Here is a 17,631-nt window from a genome sequence, read left to right as displayed (position 1 = left end):
GGGAGTTCATTACAAACACACAGGTAAGTTTATAATAACCAACGTTAAGTAGTTTGTTCATAATCGAAGAAATCCGTTTAAAATTTACGATGAATCAGACAGTAGATGTGATAGAGATCAATTAGGCATTTGTATATAATATACACGATTCCTCCCAAACTCTTTTCACAGTCAAACACTTATTATATTATGATAATTAACCAATTTGACACCGAACACGTGTTGTGATATGAATATTCAAATATTTAGTCATAACGCAGGTGTTTGTTTGTGTGCTACATGTATTATCTGGCTGGGCACAATTATGGAGAAATGACCTTCTGAAATGATTAAAAGTGTATGGTTATGGTATAGCTATCTCCAAGCACCATCAATCAAAAATTGGCATGTGATTACACCCGGGGATTTGTTAGGCGCCACCGCTAACTAATGAGAACCAGGGTTAAAACACCCTGATTAAGTGCTTCTCGGCCCACGCTCTGATTTCTGCTCTTGCCAATATAATCGAGAGGCAAGGCTCTTCCGCTAGAACACTGTCACAGAGATACCTAGAATTGGATCAATGAGTAATTATCTACGTTAAATATTATTATACAGTCCTGCGCCAGTCGTATTCGACATTGCAATCAGTGTCAAGATGTTCGTTGGCTGTGAGTGTGTGTGTGAGTGGGGGAGGGTCACGGTAGGTAAGTCTTAGTGGCTAAGACGCTGGCTCGCTATCCCGGTGGTCGGGTGTTCGATCCCTGCATTGGCCGAGAAAGTTCATCCGGATTTTCCGGCGCGGTTGCCCCTTGTCAGTGATGCAGGACAAGGCCAGCTGTATAGTCGTTCGGATGGGACGAAAAACCGAGGTCCCGTGTAACATTGGCGTGCACGTAAAAGATCCCTTGACAGTTGGAATTCGATATATGAGTAGGCCGTAGTGGCGCTGTCCGGGCAAAAATTGCTCATAGCACACTGTATGGCGTATGCCCGTCTTCATTAGCCCAGTTCGGAGCAAAAGAGTAGGACGTTAAACCCATTTCATTTCATTTCTTTGACTGTGTTGACTGACATTTTTGAACCATGAGAGTCATCTGGATTCAGAATGTTAAATGCATGCGACTCGTTATTTGGACCAATGTTAATAAACAATGAAGTTAAAGTTGAACACGCAATCTTCATTTTTATATTAAGGAGATAATCGTCGAAGATGTTTAATACATATTAATTTGTTTAATACGCTTTGCAAATAATTGGTTTTTAAATATAATGTGTGAAAGTAGTTTGCTAAGCCCCGTCTTAAACAAATTAATACCCCAGCTGGAGCGAAATGTAGGTCACTGTAATCCAACAAGCCAGCTAAGAAAGTCTTTAATCCGACAGGTGGGATGGTGTCTCGCGCGCTGCCACTTGTGGATTGACCATTCTAAACTAGGCATATCAACAACACTATTATGGTCAAACCGGCAATAGGATAGCTTATTGGTAAATATGAAGATGAGGTCGCTGAAATGATATAGAAAATACGGAACTATTACCAGGATGACAATAACACAACAAAGTCTACTTTATAATCCATAATAGATTTGCTTTTCAAAATAGACAAACTCTTTTCAAAAATATAATTATCATTCTGGCTATCTAAAACAAGGTTTAATACGTGTGTCATGCGCATATTCAAAATGATATTTGCGATGTGGATTGGTATTACATAAAGCTATAAATAGGATATCTGCGATATCACTTGGTGATGGAATCGGGTATTTAATAAAGTAAATTATCACATTTTTAAAATCCTACCTGGATATTGTATAGGTATACTCGGATGTTCCACAGCCATATTGTTCTGACATCCGGTGCACGATACATGTATAAAATCACCGACTGAAATAAAGTAAGGATAAATTCAATTTGTTCTGTTTAATGTATCTAAACCGATCTGGAAGGATAAAAAACCGTAAGTAGTTCTATCAGTAGTCGGCGTATTTATACTTTTCCTTTCATTTCTGTTTCGAAATCGTATTCACCTAAGAGGCCCGGGGCTGTACAGGGCTGTGGACGCTACGGCTCGCCTCTTTAACCATTCATTTGATTTGTTATTTGTTGTTTATGTCTTGCGGGGGGGGGGGCCGAATAGTTAGCACGCGCGCGCTTTATCATACGGTCTGTCATTGAGTCAACTGGCGGGGTTTCGATTCCCCGGTTGTACGTGACAAGGAGTAGGGTCGCCTGTCTAACCATATGTTAGTCCCGAAATGACCTAGTTTGTGTCGAGTGGACATTAAACCCCATTTCTCTCTCTCTTTGATGTCTTGCAGTGTCTATATATGCACTTAATTACTGTTACGAAACAACAGTATTTCAATATCAATATTGTATAAATTGCTATCGATATCTATAGGCCCTATAAATAAAAATCAATTTAACGATAATCCAAAATTAGACCCTATTAGGTCAGTAATAGAATGTCTTTTTAAAAATTTAAAGTCTCTAGTATGGACTGGCGTGAACTTTAGGTATCAATCTCATGAAATAAATTCGAACCAAGAAAATGGATACGTACGTGCTCACCGAAATCAAACAAAGCGATCAAGGGCTTCAAAAAGGAAGAAGGTAAATCTTACGTGTAAACAATTCTATCCATAAAACATCGTCCCGTTCAGGCGAAACATTGTCTAGTTGTACCGATATACTCTCATTGGACAGAAACAGAACTTCTGCAAACTTAGTAATACCATCATCAGTACAATGTAAAAAAGATTGATTCTGTGACAAGATCTTTATCCGTTTACAAGATTCTAGACCCAGGTTGATGTAGGTGCTGGCGATTCTTATATTTCCCCGACCTTTGATCACACAAGAACAGGTTAGATTTCTTAAATAATTTGATTTCCCAGAAAAATACAGATAAAGAAAGTTCCTCTTTCTAAAAGTATATTTATCCACCACATTATAAATTCTAGACCCTAAAACGAAATATAAAATTTTGTCATCGATTTGAAAACCCTAACTTAAAATATCTGCTAACGGGTAGCATAAACGGAAAATGAGAATCATGGTTATCAAGACGCTCGCGCATTATCAAGAATACCCGGGTTCGATTCCGGAGTTGGTCGATCGAAATTCTCGAGTTTTTCCAGTAGGCCATTTCCATGTTAGTGGTGTAAGAAGTAGGGTCTGACAAGGAATAGTGACTAGTCGGGTGTTTTGCAAGACAAACTACAAGTAACGTTATGTAAATGTTGGTTGAGTTTACAGTACGTCTCTAAATTCCTGTAAAAATTGTCAAACGCACGTAAGTAGCCATTTGGGATGATGCAAATAGTATCCACGCAATAAGAACAACAAATCAGAAGACCAATCTGGTTCTTTGGTTTGTGGATACAGACCTTGGTGAATCTCCACTTTCAAAGTAAAAATGTTTGGAACTTACCTTGAATACAGATGTAGTCATACCTGACAAAATCATATTCACCCCCTAGTTCGTTAAACGGCGGAGAAATCGTACAATATGGTTGATTTGTACAATTGTTGAACAAAGAAACCAGATACGAGGAATTGTTGACCGGTTCATTGGACTGATAATTAAATACCTGGCCTCGGTGGTGTTCACGCTTGGTCACATTTACCGCGTTCTGTCTGCAACATATGTCAACACACTTCTTATCAGGTAGAAAAGGGCAATCGATGGTGCTTGGCTTGTTAAAAATTGTTACCGGGCCATAATTATCATCAAAACCAATAACTTCATCATCACCACAAGAAAGTGTGTGTTGTGTACACGGCTTATCAGGTGGGCCGTAACAACCATAAATTGTTTGACTGTCTGTTGGCTTCGCTGTAATAAATGGAATGAAGTCTAAATGAAACTACACGAATTGGTGAGACTCAGAGACATACAGAGAGGGTCTGTTCAATTGTGGTCATGCTCGCCATTTTGTTATCCAATCTGTGCATTTATAGACCAACATTAGAAGAAAAAAATAAATATGAAATAATGGATATCCGTAAAACGGAAATAGTTCTGCATAATATATCGAGCCAGGGGCGGGAACTTGCTCCGGTGATACCTGTTCCTGTGTGTAACCTTAAAATGCCGCTTGCTCTTTGATCTAGGTCAATAATAAAACACCGATTTCATTGTATATTGCATTAGTTTCGTGGAATGACATTCGCTCTCTTTCTAGATAAAACCAATTTTGAGAATACATGATTGATTGTTAAACTGTCAAAATAGTAAGTCAAAAGTGAGACTAATAATTTAAAACCAGTATTTTTTTTACCTAAATCAAAGGGGTTTAGCTTTTTTAAAAGCCATAAAGTGTGAGTTAAAACAAGAGCCCCATAAGCAATACGGTATACATCGCCCGAGCTGAATTTCAAAACAGGTAATTTGTTTTCGAGAAGTCATTTCGTTTCCATATTAGATTTTAATCAATATATAAGACTACGTTTAAAGGCACAATATTCCGGACTAAAACAAATGTAGACTTTCAGATAGTACAAACAAATGCAAGCTGGTCGATCCTTTATGGAGTTTAAAGGAGCTAAATCGCTAATATTTGGGATCTTGAAATTGACACAAATGGTTCGCAACGCATATAATAATGTCATATGAATGTATATAAACTGATTTACATTTAATCGTTACTGTTTTTACTGTAATTTCTAATCAGTTATGTTCGGTGAAATACGCCAGAAGTCGCAATTGAAGACAATCTTTAGCGTCTGGTTATTCCAGTCTAAACTGATGGTATTTATTGCGCATGCTCTCCAGATAAGAATATAGCGTAACTATTTGACATGACTTATGGAATATGTCTAGCCTCGTTCTTTGAGTCCCTTGTTCCAAATGGCACTGAAACGCATTATGGTACACGATTCGTGTACCAAAGACAAAATGTTTATTTTGTCTTGAATATTGGATATCAGAAGCCCATCTTTTCCCTGTAAGATCGCAAGACCAATGTTGATTTGAATTGACAAATAATTGTGTTTTCAATGTCGAAGATTTTTGATGATAATGAGTTAGAGACTTAGCTACTTTAAAGCCATATAAAGTATCAATAACTGTTTATGGGTGATATGTCACCGTCTTGTTCTAAGATTGTTAGCCGACGCCCCTGAACAATATTCCATTTCTATCTACGAACATTTCAGATTGTAACTTTAAAGAAGGCAAGTCAACTCAATATCATCCACAGTCTTCGGCATTCAAAACACGACTTATTGATCAATTTAAATCAATATTGATGTGGTTATCTTTCCGTGAAAAGATGGGCTTCTGATATCCATTCATGGCGCACGAATCGCGTGCGAGAATATTTTCGAACGTCATTTGTATTGAAGCGACTTGATGAACGTGGCTAAACATATCCCACAGGAGAATACTACTGGTATATACTGGAATAACCAGAAACCAAATTTTGACTCTTCGCGTATTTTGTCGAACATAACTGATTACAAATTACAGTAAAGAGCAACGATTTAATGTAAATCAGTTTATATACATTCATATTACATTATTATGCGCCGCCACTCATTTGTGTCTGTTTCTAGGTGCCAAAGAAAAGCGATTTAGCTCTTTTAAATACGGAAAAATATAATTAGGCAACTACCGCGTTGACGCTTTAGCGAATACACACAGGTACATTAATAAGAAGATGTATCGAAAAATATTAAGTAACATTATACTCACCCGCAAACATCAGTAATAAAGTTACCAAACTTATTATATTTCTCATTTTGAATATTTTTCAAATTTTACAGTTTCACTTGAAGTCGTTAATTTTGACTCACCATTAGTTTCCGTATGATCCATTGAACATTGCAATAGTACATAATTAAAACACTATACGTTGTAAAACTTATCCAATAATAGAAATAGCAATCAAAAACATAAAGAAAAACGAATATGTTCGGTTCGTTAAATTCCAGTATTGATAATCGTTGATTTCTTTCTGTCAGAAACTTCTCACGATAAATACTGTCAGCTGGTCTCATTACACCAAAGATCATACATTCATATAATTAAAGATTAAAGGTCATGATATATTTATTATATCAATGTATACATTGGATGCGGGAACCTCGATGGAAGGGTGGTGAGAGATTCGATCAAGTCTGATGTCCACTCGTCGGGGTCGAAGAAGTAGGGCCTAGCAAATAACAACGTCAAATCCCTGAAATTGGACGAACAGCAGAGTCACATGTACAAGCCGACGTATAAAGTGTGTTAGATTTAATCTAAATATATATTTACTTTCCTTAGGTTCAGTCCATACGGTGGTTGGGCAAGGGGAAATCCCACTTTTCTAAAGTATCTCGATTGACTTCGTATTTCTCTCCATCGATTGTTTTGGTATCTCCATCGATTGTTTTGGTATCTCCATCGATCGAATTGTTTCTCAATCCGCCGTCTTCATCGCTTATCCGTCTTAAATTGTGAGACTTACACACGTGTCTCGTAGACACGACTACTTAAATCAGCTACCATCGCCAACATCGCGTAAACAATCAAGAGCTCGGCTCTGTGACGAATCAGCCGCCTCCCCCTTGATTTGGACGGCATGGTTAGCGCCGACGCCGCCTCTCAGTATCTCTCTGATATTCCGAGACTGACTGTCGAATGTCATAGGGGATAGCACAAAACCAAAAATCTAGGTGTGGGGTCAGAGGTTTTCGTCGGATCTGCTGGCAAGCTGTATTAAAACATATGGAACATTAATTGGCCAAACTTTATGAACAGAAAGCCAAGCCAGGATTTGCTTAGATCAACAGACTTGTCCAAAACCAGTCCCAATGAACTAGTGGATTTGTCTCCCGTTTTACTAATTACCCACTATGCGTATGACCGGTTGAAAGTTGCAATCAAATCTAAGATTTGTATTTACCGATGGTCTAACGACATCTTTAAAAAAAACCAAGACAACTATAAAGCATTTATATTAAATAGTATTCAGTTGCATGCGATATCTGGGTCGTATAACTTGGACACTGTACAGGTTAGCATCAACTACTTCATGTAGGACCAAGGACAATTATTTTGGGTATGTCCATGTATTGTGCACTAAATTGGGATCGTTATGATTAAAAATAATTCAAATCATGTCATTCAATGTCTAAAACTATTGGAAAAACCCTTTTGTTACATATTCGAATTATAGACTTTTCGTAATACCGCCAATATGCTTCTTCTTCAACAGGTGCGATAGAGTAACCCAACTATAGTTTTTAAAAGACTTTATATAATTAATGTGAGGCATCAGATGATTGACCCAATTAAACTACATGACAATACAAAGGTGTAATGAAGCTTAATGCACTTAACAATAATACATATTTTCAATGTACTTAAAGGGGATATATAGTTATTACGGAGTTTGGATTAAAGCGTATAAAACTTGTATAATATTGGTAGCGGTGGCCTCACAGATGCAAGCTATAAGGACAACACATATTAGGCAATGTCTAAAGTGACACCCGTTTAAATCATAAATTAACTGGTTATACTTTAAGAAATAAATATGACAGAAGCTGTTCTAAACGAAACTGACTTTCTTATACATCGATCGCCAATATGAGTATCGGAAATACGAGTTCACACCATTCCAACCATGCGTTAGCCCTGTTGTGAGGACCGTTTTGACAAACTTGAATATCTTTTTAGGTCCAATCCAAGATTCGAACTCGAGTAACGTACAGCACGATATTTAGTGAGCAGAAATTCGCCAATGTATCTGTTATCACCCGTGTTTTCCTTTTATGTTCGTCACTTCCTATTGTTGAAACATTGATTATTCATCTATCGTAGCAATGATCTCTGTGATAAAATACTATTTGGAACGTGTTTAACCAGTTCTATCACATATGTGATAATGACTGGCACCAATATTGTCCTTTAAGATTCCAGATACCAGAATGATTCGATTGATTAGCAATTGAATGCGTGTTGGTGGAACTGTTCCACTGTATTTGTGTCATGAACTGATCAAGTCCGTTTATGTCCTTTGTATAATTCTCTTGTGTTTGTTGTTTTACGCTGTAATAAATCATGTTATTAATTATAGGTTTTATCAACGAAGTATCTCTTTTATTATAAGAATGTTCTCCTTTACAGTTCATGTTCTACTCTAAATCGCATTACTAACCTGATACCCTTCTATGGAATAAGGATCACGTATATAATTTCAAAATATGTTTTCAATTCCCAAATCAGTTAGAAGTCGGAAATGTGCAAGTTAAATTCGGCACAAACTAGGTTATTTCGGGACTAACATATGGCAGAATTTATTTCAATAATGCGCTCGCGAATAAGGGCTTTTAGCAGTAGACGGACCCGGAAGATCCCCACGGAGTTGGTCAGCGACCCCACTCCTTGTGTAGTATAAGATTTGGTCGAAACGTCACTTGACTCAATGGTAGACCTAATAATCTATATCGCACGCGTTGAGGGCCACTCGACCCCCGACCCTCTCAACTTTACGGCACTTGGGCTACTTCCGCATTAAAATTTGTCCATTAAACAATATTTTGAAATACATTACAACATTACCTGTTATTACATGTTGGCAAGTTTCACCATAAAATCCCAACGGACATGTTACCGTCGATGATGCGGTTTGACCAATATCCTGAAAAAATGACATACGTCGTCTTTATTAATCATAGCTGACTTCAGAGACAAAGCGATTCTGCACGATCGGCGAAAACAGTCAGCTAAACCTCTCGAGAACATCAGTCAGCTAAACCTCTCGAGAAATAACTGGTTCGGCTAAAAAATGGCAACTAGCGCTCGCTAACAATGGTGTCGTCCTCAATACACACGCATAGGCTACCATTAATTTTACACCCAACACCAGAAAATGAAGGAAATGAAATAAAATGGGGTTTAACGTCCTACTGTTCTGCTCCAAACTGGTTTAATGAAGACGGGTATAAGTCATACAGTGTGCGATGAGGGAAATTTTTCCCGGACATCGGCCCTACGGCCGACTCTTATATCGAATTCCAACTGTCAAGGGATCTTTTACGTGCACGTAAATGTGTACACGGGGCCTCAGTTTCTCGTCCCATCCGAAAGACTAGACAGCTGTCCTTGTCAGGCCCTCCGAAAAATTAAGGTGAACTAAACCTATATGAGGTAAATATATACCAACGAGAAAAGTGATGCCCAACACAACATTGATTAGTGGTATCTTAACTCTGAATTGGTAAATATCTATACCAAGATATAAACACACCTAACATCGTACAATAATTTGGACGGAGACAGGATAAAGTATGTCTGAAAACTGAGGATAAAGTGTGTATGAAATTAACAATGGTGTGAAAATGATAGAAAGTTGATTTGATAAATCATACTAACCTTTCTATAACAAGAACAACCAGTAGTATCACCAAACTTTATACAATCTGTACCAGCCTGGTATAATCTACACTCTGAGTTTACTGAACAGTATAAATATCTTCTACAGCTGGACTCCATTGTCATGCCACAGTTAAAACGTCGTCTAACTTTATTTGTAAACATTTGTAGAGGATCATCACAAGTATTTTGAAAAACTTCTGTTTTAGTGAAATGAGAAAATTGGTCACTTTCGGCTTCACAGATGACCCATAGGCTAATTGCAATATATATCACCAAAAATTTAATGATAGCAGGGATAGTTTATGATACGCACGCAACCTATCTCGTCTTTCGAAGAATCTTAAACAACCACTCTGGAAATTCATCTTATATACACACATAGAACAGTATTACTAATAACCGAAGATCAATATTTATGAAAAAAAAAAAACGATAATGTGGAAAAATATATGGTTGAATAAGGTTTGGTGTTTTGTAATTCTTGATTAAACGTGCATTACAATTTAATCCCCAGAAGCTTGTTGAACCAATCATCCTTAGTTAATTATTGTTTGTAATTAATGACTTAAGAGAAATGTTTATACTGAAAAGAAAATATGTTGCATAAGAAGAATGCAATTAATTAAGAAAACACCAAATGACTGTTGTATAGTTTAAATGTAATGAAATGGGGTTTGAGGGCCCACATTTCTCCCCCCTCTGGGCCAATGAAGGCGAACATACGCCAAACAGTGTGCTATGAGGTCCACTCTTATTTCGAAGAGGTTTTCTTTACTTGCAAGCCAGTGTTTTGTTCGTCACGCTTTAGATGTATGAGCATATCAGAGTTTAAAATGATGTAAGGCATAAGATAAATTAAATTTCCTTTAAATATTTTTACCTTCACCTTCTGCACCCTGTAAAATATGGAAATCAAAAATATCCAGTCGTCTAAGTTCTCAATGATCATTGTTTATTGAAGCGATTTTACATAAGCAGCAATGCTTGTTATTGTATCCATATATAGTATGTTAAATATATCTGTGACTCGCTAGAGTTCGACGAGATATAGGACGTAAGAAATCTTTTCGTCCACAAATCACTGTTCAGATTTCTTAACTCGCTCTTTGGTAATATATTCCACAATTTTCGTCCGTGGTGGTTTTTACCATAGGAGTACTCTGAAATATTGCATAAACTGTTGTTAATGTTTCATGACGAATAGAAGTAGACAAGTTTAATAAAAGTTCAACTTTTTAAAACGCTCCAAAACATTGGCATGCATGGGCAATCTGACTTTTCGGTCAGACGGGGAAAATATTATGATACAATCTAGTTTGCAAATTGAAGTCTAATACAACACTAATTTTACTTTTCTGTTAATTGATCACCGCGAATTTGTACAGAATTGACTAGGGTTAAACATTTCGTCTGGGGCCACTCTGCTTGGCAACATATCATCTATATAGTTGGCAAAATAAATTGCCTGAAATCTAAAAAAACACTTATTTTACTGTTCTTTTAATTGACTACCACGAATTGTACTGAATTGACTATGGATTAAAACATTTTGTCTGAAGACACACTGCTTTGTACGACATTTGTCGGGCATCGATTTTTATTTAGGCGTTTTTGTGAACCGATTAGATTAGACCGATTAGCTATTATACGCATTTGTGAACCAAGTTGATTATGCTAATCGTTACATTTGTGAGACGATTTAACTCAACTGATTAGGCAAATCGACCTAATCGTCCCAGGAGGTGTTTAGGCGATTAGATTTGACGTTTTCAAATTGGCGGAATGTTCGACATCGTAAGTAATTTTTAATGCTTATTGTTGTTTTTCTCCATAAAAAATGTTTTTTTAAAACGCATTTGATGTGTTTAAAGTAGCTAAGTCTCTAACTCAATATCATCCAAAATCTTCAACATTGAAAACACGATTTATTAGTCAAATTATATCAACATTCATGTTGTGATCTTAACGGGAAAAGATGGGCTTTTGATATCCAATATTTAAGACAAAATAAACATTTTACCATTGGTACACGAATCGTGTACCATAATGCGCTTCAGCCCTAGTTGTATCAAGAGACTCGAGGGACGAGGCTAGACACATTGCACCAAATCAAACGGCGTATGTAAACTGGAATAACCAGACGCTAGAAATTTGCACTCGCTTGAGACTGCTGGCTTATTTCGCCGAACATAACGGATTTGAAATTGGAGTAAAAACGGAAACCATTGAATGTAAATCAGTTTATATACATTCATATTACAGTATTATATGCATTTCTAGGTCCCAAATGTTAGCGATTTAGCTCCTTTAATGTTAACTTTATAGTCCACAAGAATGTTAGATCACCTCTGGCTCTAAGCAATTTTTAGGCCCTCTGGGTGCCAGCAGTGTCATTGTAATCTGTAGGTAACTTGGACTACACGTGAAACACACACCCCCCTCGTCATGTTAGCAGAGACAATTTTTTTTCTGATCGGTGTCCGTGGTGGCAGCCATCTTACCAAATCGTAATTATCAAATTTCACATTTGTGGACCATAGCTAATCAAATCGAAATCATACCAAATCGTACAAGCAAATCAAAACCTAATCTAATCGACTCACAAAAACGCCTTTTGTGAATGCAGCTCCAACTGTCAGTTTGGATGAATGGAATTCGGGTCGGCCGAGAGAGGAATTTCGGTTGCAAAGCCATTGGACAACTTTGAATCTTCTTGACTCACGGGCTAGAATAGCAGACAAACGCATCTGCGTTGGTTACATCTTTTCGGGAGGGCGAGATCCTCATATCCCGCGACGATAGGCGGCGGCTCCATGGACTAAACGCTTGATGGGTTGTTAGGCTTTATTGTCAAGATTTCCAAACTTCCTAGGGGACGCCCCTACACGGGAAGCACCGAGATTCGGTCACCGCCGTCTGTAAAAGGGAATTTTTTCCGACATTTCAGGTCTGCACCCCCCAACATCCAACGATGGTATGGAACTACAGTAAAATAAATTTCTGTACATATCAAAGCAGTAGGCTAATAAACAAAACGTAGTATTTCTGAAATACAACCTGAGTCATACAAAACAGAAGAGTAGACTTATCTAAGCGTCAATAATCTAGATTTTTCTAGATACTCGTTTACGTTGCATATGTTTAGATAGTCTCTTACATTCGCTTAAACTATTATATAAAAAAAAATCAAACACCAATGTAATATAAACGAGTCCTACACACAGCACAAACTGAATATCACTAATATAATACACACGATGCATTCACATTGACGCAAACTAAATATCACTAATATATACTCTTCAAAGAAGTAGGGGATATTCTGAAACAATACAAAACTGCAGAAATGCACTGCTGTTTTTATTAGGAGTAACCAGTGTATGTTAATAACAGGCCAATTTTCTACACATGAACATAACAGTTCATATGGGCGGCTTATCTGACGGATCCATTTCACTCGCAAAGAGGTACACCTCTTAATAATGAGTAATTGCTCCACCAATCCTCAGACATTCAACAATTCGTCGTGGCATGCTCCTAATCAACCGTTCAATCACGATTTGGGGCAATCTAACCCACCCCTCTTACAGTGCCACGGCCAATTCTTGCAGGGTTGGCGTCGACGAACACGTCTCCCGATCAAATTAAACGTAACACACTGAAGAAAAGATACGCTAAACAGTAAAGAATCGATAGGAAAGCAATCATGGATAGATAAAGCAGCGCGCGGCAGTTTTCATCAACCCTTCCTTGAAGTGTCAAATTTGACAATGAACCCCTCCCACGTGGATAGCGCTATTGCGTGTCGCATGTGCAGCTCAGTGGTTCTGTTGGGGCGATAAGTTCTTCATCTGTGCACATACTCTCAAAGCATGTCAAGTTTCCATGACTATTTATGATATGGCAACCTGCATAGGTATTTGCATTTAAATATCACCTACTTGTTTTTGAAGAGTATAGTATAACCGATTGATACACACCGATTTTAGGTCTTTCTATGTGCCTGAAATGTTACATAAACTATAATTAGTCATGTATTAACATGACAAGACCATAAAAAAACTATCGATGCCATCGGATGGCTCCGATTTTAAGTAGATTAAAAGGGTTCGGTCATTTAATGATTTAATTTTAAAATAGAGAAGCGAGACTAACCAATGACCAATACGGTGGTTAGGATCAATGCACATAGGGCCATACTATATACCGGAAAACACCGGAAAACACCATTTTATACTGAATACCGGAAAACACCGGAAAAACACTAAATACCGGAAAACAACCTAAATACCGGAAAACACCCTAAATAGGTAACTCGGAGCCTGGTCCTCTGTGTGCGGTTTTGGACCAAGTGAGCGCCGATGAAAGAAGGTCAAGGTCATTACGATGTTCGTTTTACAAATAGCCCCCACCCCCTCAAAAAAAAAAAAAAAATCCGATTTTTTTTCTCCAAAATTTTGTTGATGCCTATTATGTTTTGAATGTTTTAAAAGACGCAATCAGTCTACCTCCATCATTGACCATATTTTATTTTGTATTTTAATTTTAGTTTTCAGTAAATTTCAGTAGATTTCAGTGTTTTAGTATTTCAGAAGATTAAACACTGCCCTCGGAGGGCCCCATTATATGCCGGTTGCGCCGGTCTCCTGATTCTTACCAGTAACGCTGGCATCAGGGTGGTACGAATTAGTGGAAGGCACGGCTAGGCCAACTCCTCCCTAGGTAACAAAAAATCGCATCATAAAACAGCAAGTATCATCAAAAGCGAGTTAATAAATCTCTGAATAGTTCGAGTTGAAGTTCCAGGTTTAACCGCTATGTGTCCTAATCACCAAACGAAATGGATGCCACGCAATTCTCGGACTGGCTGTAATCTGAAAAGTGTCTGTCCTTTCCAAGAGCTATCCATCTCGTTGGAAGTGTTAAAAATCTACTTGTTTCTGAGCTTACTTTCATTCCAGGGTCAAATATAATCACTTGAACCATAATAATATTCAACATATTCCATCATATTCCGAGGGCCGCACACAGGATTTTTTTCTGGATTACTTTTCGAGCTTTTTGCCTCAACTTGTTGACCAGTTTTCCTTGAGAAAACCCCAACTTTCGCCCAATTGTCCATGAGAAAACTACATATTCTATCTTACTGCATTGACGGGAAGTGGTAAGCTGGACGTCTGTTAAAAGGGTTGATCGATAAATTTTCAAGGAAGCAATTGTTGTTTTTGTTTGTGAAATAGAGGATTCTAGCCGATGAGGCTACTTTCCCCCAGAGAACCTCAGGCAACCAATTTGTTTGATGTACTACTATCGTAATAAAACATTACTATGTTAACCACTTCCTGGTGGCTGAAGATTTACACCGAATGCGTATTCGGAAAAAAATGTCCCCGAGAAAATGTTTTTTTAAGACAATCGATACTCGAGATGTCTTCTGTTGCACAAATTATGCTGCACTGTGTAAGAACTTGCATCCTTTGATCTGAAGATTGTAGATGGAAAAGTATCATTTGCACTATTTCAAAGTAAACCTGCATTTTCGTATATCATCTCGTAATTTGTGATTAATGACAAGGACTGTGGAAATAATATGGGTTGAGATCTATGTTCGTCACGTGACTGGACAATTCCACCCCCGTCCCACCCTGACGATGATCCCTCCCGGAGCGGCGCGGCGCGCTCTCTAAAAAAATCTCGGGCACAGTTTACTCTTCTAAGTTTTCCGGTAGCTATTTAGTTACCCGGAGTTTGGTCCTCGTGTGTGGTTTTGGACCAGGTGAGCGCTGATGAAATAAGTTCATTAACATACAAGCGAGCGATCGCCTACGGTCAAAGAAAAATTTCTTTTCAGATTTTTTTAAAAAATTTCTTCTCCCAAATTTCTCTCCAAAAAAAATTCAATTTTTCTTTTCCAGTATTTTTCTCTGTAAAATTATTTTCTACGGAATGTTTTTTTGTAAAACCAATTTTTCGGAAACATTCGAATTTTTTTTTTGTGACAGAAAATTTTTTTCGTCAAAAAAATTTTGGAGAAAAAAAAATCGGAAATTTTTTGGGGGGTGGGGGTGGGGGGCTATTTGTAAAACGAACATCGTAATGACCTTGACCTTCCTTCATCGGCGCTCACTTGGTCCAAACCCGCACACAGAGGACCAGGCTCCGGGTTACCTATTTAGGGTGTTTTCCGGTATTTAGTGTTTTTCCCGTGTTTTCCGGTATTCAGTATAAAATGGTTGTTTTCAGGTGTTTTCCGGTATATAGTATTGCCGATGCACATATATTTGTCAAATCGACAACTATTGATAACTTCGCTCAAAATAAAGTAATTTGAATGAAATTTTCAATATATTCATTTTGCTTTATCTATTTTTGAATTATTATAGCGCGAACGACCAGCTCTTTATCTAAATCTTACATTGTGCCCCTTTAATAGGATACAAACGACGCATATACATCGATGCAAACTAAATATCACATACACACGATTGATACACATTGACACAAACAGATCATTAATATGCTTCACACGATTGATACCCACTGACACAAACATATCATTAATATGATGCAAAGGATTGATACACATTAACACAAACTATGTATCATTAATGATATATAGATGATGGACACACACTGACACAAACTAAATTTCTATAATATCATATAAACGATACATATACACACTGACACAACTAAATTTCACTAATATTATATAGGCGATGCATGCACACTGGCACAATCTAATTTTCACTAAATGGAAGAATATGACAAAACTATAAAACAAAACTCTAAAACAAACAAACATTGGTTAAAAACTTGTCGTAATCACTCAAAGGAGATAAAACATCAAAAATTATACCATAAGGTTATCACGTGGCGTAGGTATATAACATCCACATTCAATAAATTATTTAATGTTATCTAGGATTGTCAGTAATCATTGTCCATTGATACAGGGATATCGCCGAGTCAGCGATAACTCTTAACATATTAAACTCAATACATCGACGTAGGGATTGAAGTGTGAATTTATTTATGGGTATTCAAACTTCAGTTGGTCGTGAGGTTTATTGCATAAACTAGTCTGTTCTGGCTGGATATGATATACAGATGATAGTTGGTAAAGTTGAATGTAAACGCTTCACAACTTGCCCTATGAGTTCTTAAATTTTATAAAAATTATCACCATATTAACAAGCTGTTGCTATGCAAGCTACGCCCACATTTGGAAATACATGAAATAAATGGACGGATAACAGACAAATAATAGGGCTCATAGGCTCATTGTTGCAATGCTTCACACCGAATTAGAAATAAATAATATTCAAAACTGTAGTCTCTTTCGCGTTTACAGGGCTTTTGGAACGGATTGTGTCACTTATCGCTGAATATCGATCGAGTTCGTACTTTCATAAGTGAAATTCTAAACACCAAATTTGAACTAAATGCGTAACAACGTTACCTTATATCAAGTTCAGAGGGTTTTCGACAAAGGCGGGTAACTCCGGAACGCTGAATATCGGTAGAGTTGGTCCTCTCACTAACCCAATGATACACGCCAAATCTATTACAGATCTGTGAAAAACGATGGCATCTATGGGAAGCACAAGGCTGTCGGCTAAGGAGTCATAACTCTGGACGGAAAGGTCGTGGAATGCAATTATTGAAAAAGTTTGTCCTCTCATGGCTCCAATGCTTCAAACCAAATTTGAAAAGAAAATATGTTAAATAATATAGCTTTATCGCGTTCATAAGACTTTCAGAAAAGGGGACCCGATTCACACCAGCATTTAACTCATCCAAGATCTTTTGAGTCTAAACACATAATTCAAGCTTCATATAAACGGCAGGGGCAATGCGCACCAAAACCGGAGATCTAGAGTGTCCACAACATGTTTGTATTTATTATATGCTTTGACACTCTTTGTTTAAAAGTGAACGGTCATTTTCACAAACTTCAAGTCCACCCGTGGTGTAAAGACGACGTGTGAATGGTTTTTAAAATCAAATAAACATTGTGACCTCTATAGAGCAGTTTTTCTCAACCATAGTGTGCCGCGAGATTTTTCTAAGTGTGCCGCGAAATTTTGAACGGCACACTAAGAAAATGCGAAAAACCACGTGATCCCAAATGAGTATTCACCGGTGTCTACAGATAAGTCCATAGCTGTGTTTTCTGTGTGTCTATGGCTAGGCTCTGTCTACGGTTGTATGCCGTATGACTTGACAGGTTTTTATCTTGCAAAATTCAATAATTTTTTTATATACATTTAGACAGG

The 17,631-nt window shown here is 37.4% G+C and overlaps 1 protein-coding gene and 1 long non-coding RNA gene across 2 annotated transcripts; both read right to left on the bottom strand.

Moving 5' to 3' along the window:
- Window positions 1–1,145: 1,145 nt before the first annotated feature.
- Window positions 1,146–5,897, bottom strand: LOC126811665 (uncharacterized). The gene is made up of 5 exons (XM_050537479.1): window positions 5,681–5,897; window positions 3,416–3,820; window positions 2,607–2,948; window positions 1,783–1,866; window positions 1,146–1,488 (listed from the first exon to the last, which is right to left on the bottom strand). Exons 1-5 carry the CDS (start codon window positions 5,724–5,726, stop codon window positions 1,409–1,411), a joined length of 957 nt encoding a protein of 318 aa, XP_050393436.1. The 5' UTR covers window positions 5,727–5,897; the 3' UTR covers window positions 1,146–1,408.
- A 1,911-nt stretch (window positions 5,898–7,808) lies between these two features.
- On the bottom strand, window positions 7,809–9,489 carry LOC126811673 (uncharacterized). The gene is made up of 3 exons (XR_007675701.2): window positions 9,350–9,489; window positions 8,537–8,615; window positions 7,809–8,023 (listed from the first exon to the last, which is right to left on the bottom strand). It is a non-coding gene; the product is annotated as an uncharacterized LOC126811673 (long non-coding RNA).
- Between the last annotated feature and the right edge of the window lie 8,142 nt (window positions 9,490–17,631).

Source organism: Patella vulgata, chromosome 2 (assembly GCF_932274485.2).
Source record: "Patella vulgata chromosome 2, xgPatVulg1.2, whole genome shotgun sequence".
Classification (NCBI taxonomy): Eukaryota; Metazoa; Mollusca; class Gastropoda; family Patellidae; genus Patella; species Patella vulgata.
Note: the sequence above shows the minus strand (reverse complement) of the source record. Positions and strands in the feature narration are given on the sequence as shown.

Coding starts and splice junctions, on each gene's coding strand:
- LOC126811665 (XM_050537479.1), bottom strand. CDS start 5,726: ATGAGAAATATAATAAGTTTGGTAACTTTATTACTGATGTTTGCGG. Junction 2,949..3,415: donor TGACTACATCTGTATTCAAG/GTAAGTTCCAAA, acceptor ATTTCGTTTTAG/GGTCTAGAATTTATAATGTG. Junction 1,489..1,782: donor TATACCTATACAATATCCAG/GTAGGATTTTAA, acceptor ATATCATTTCAG/CGACCTCATCTTCATATTTA.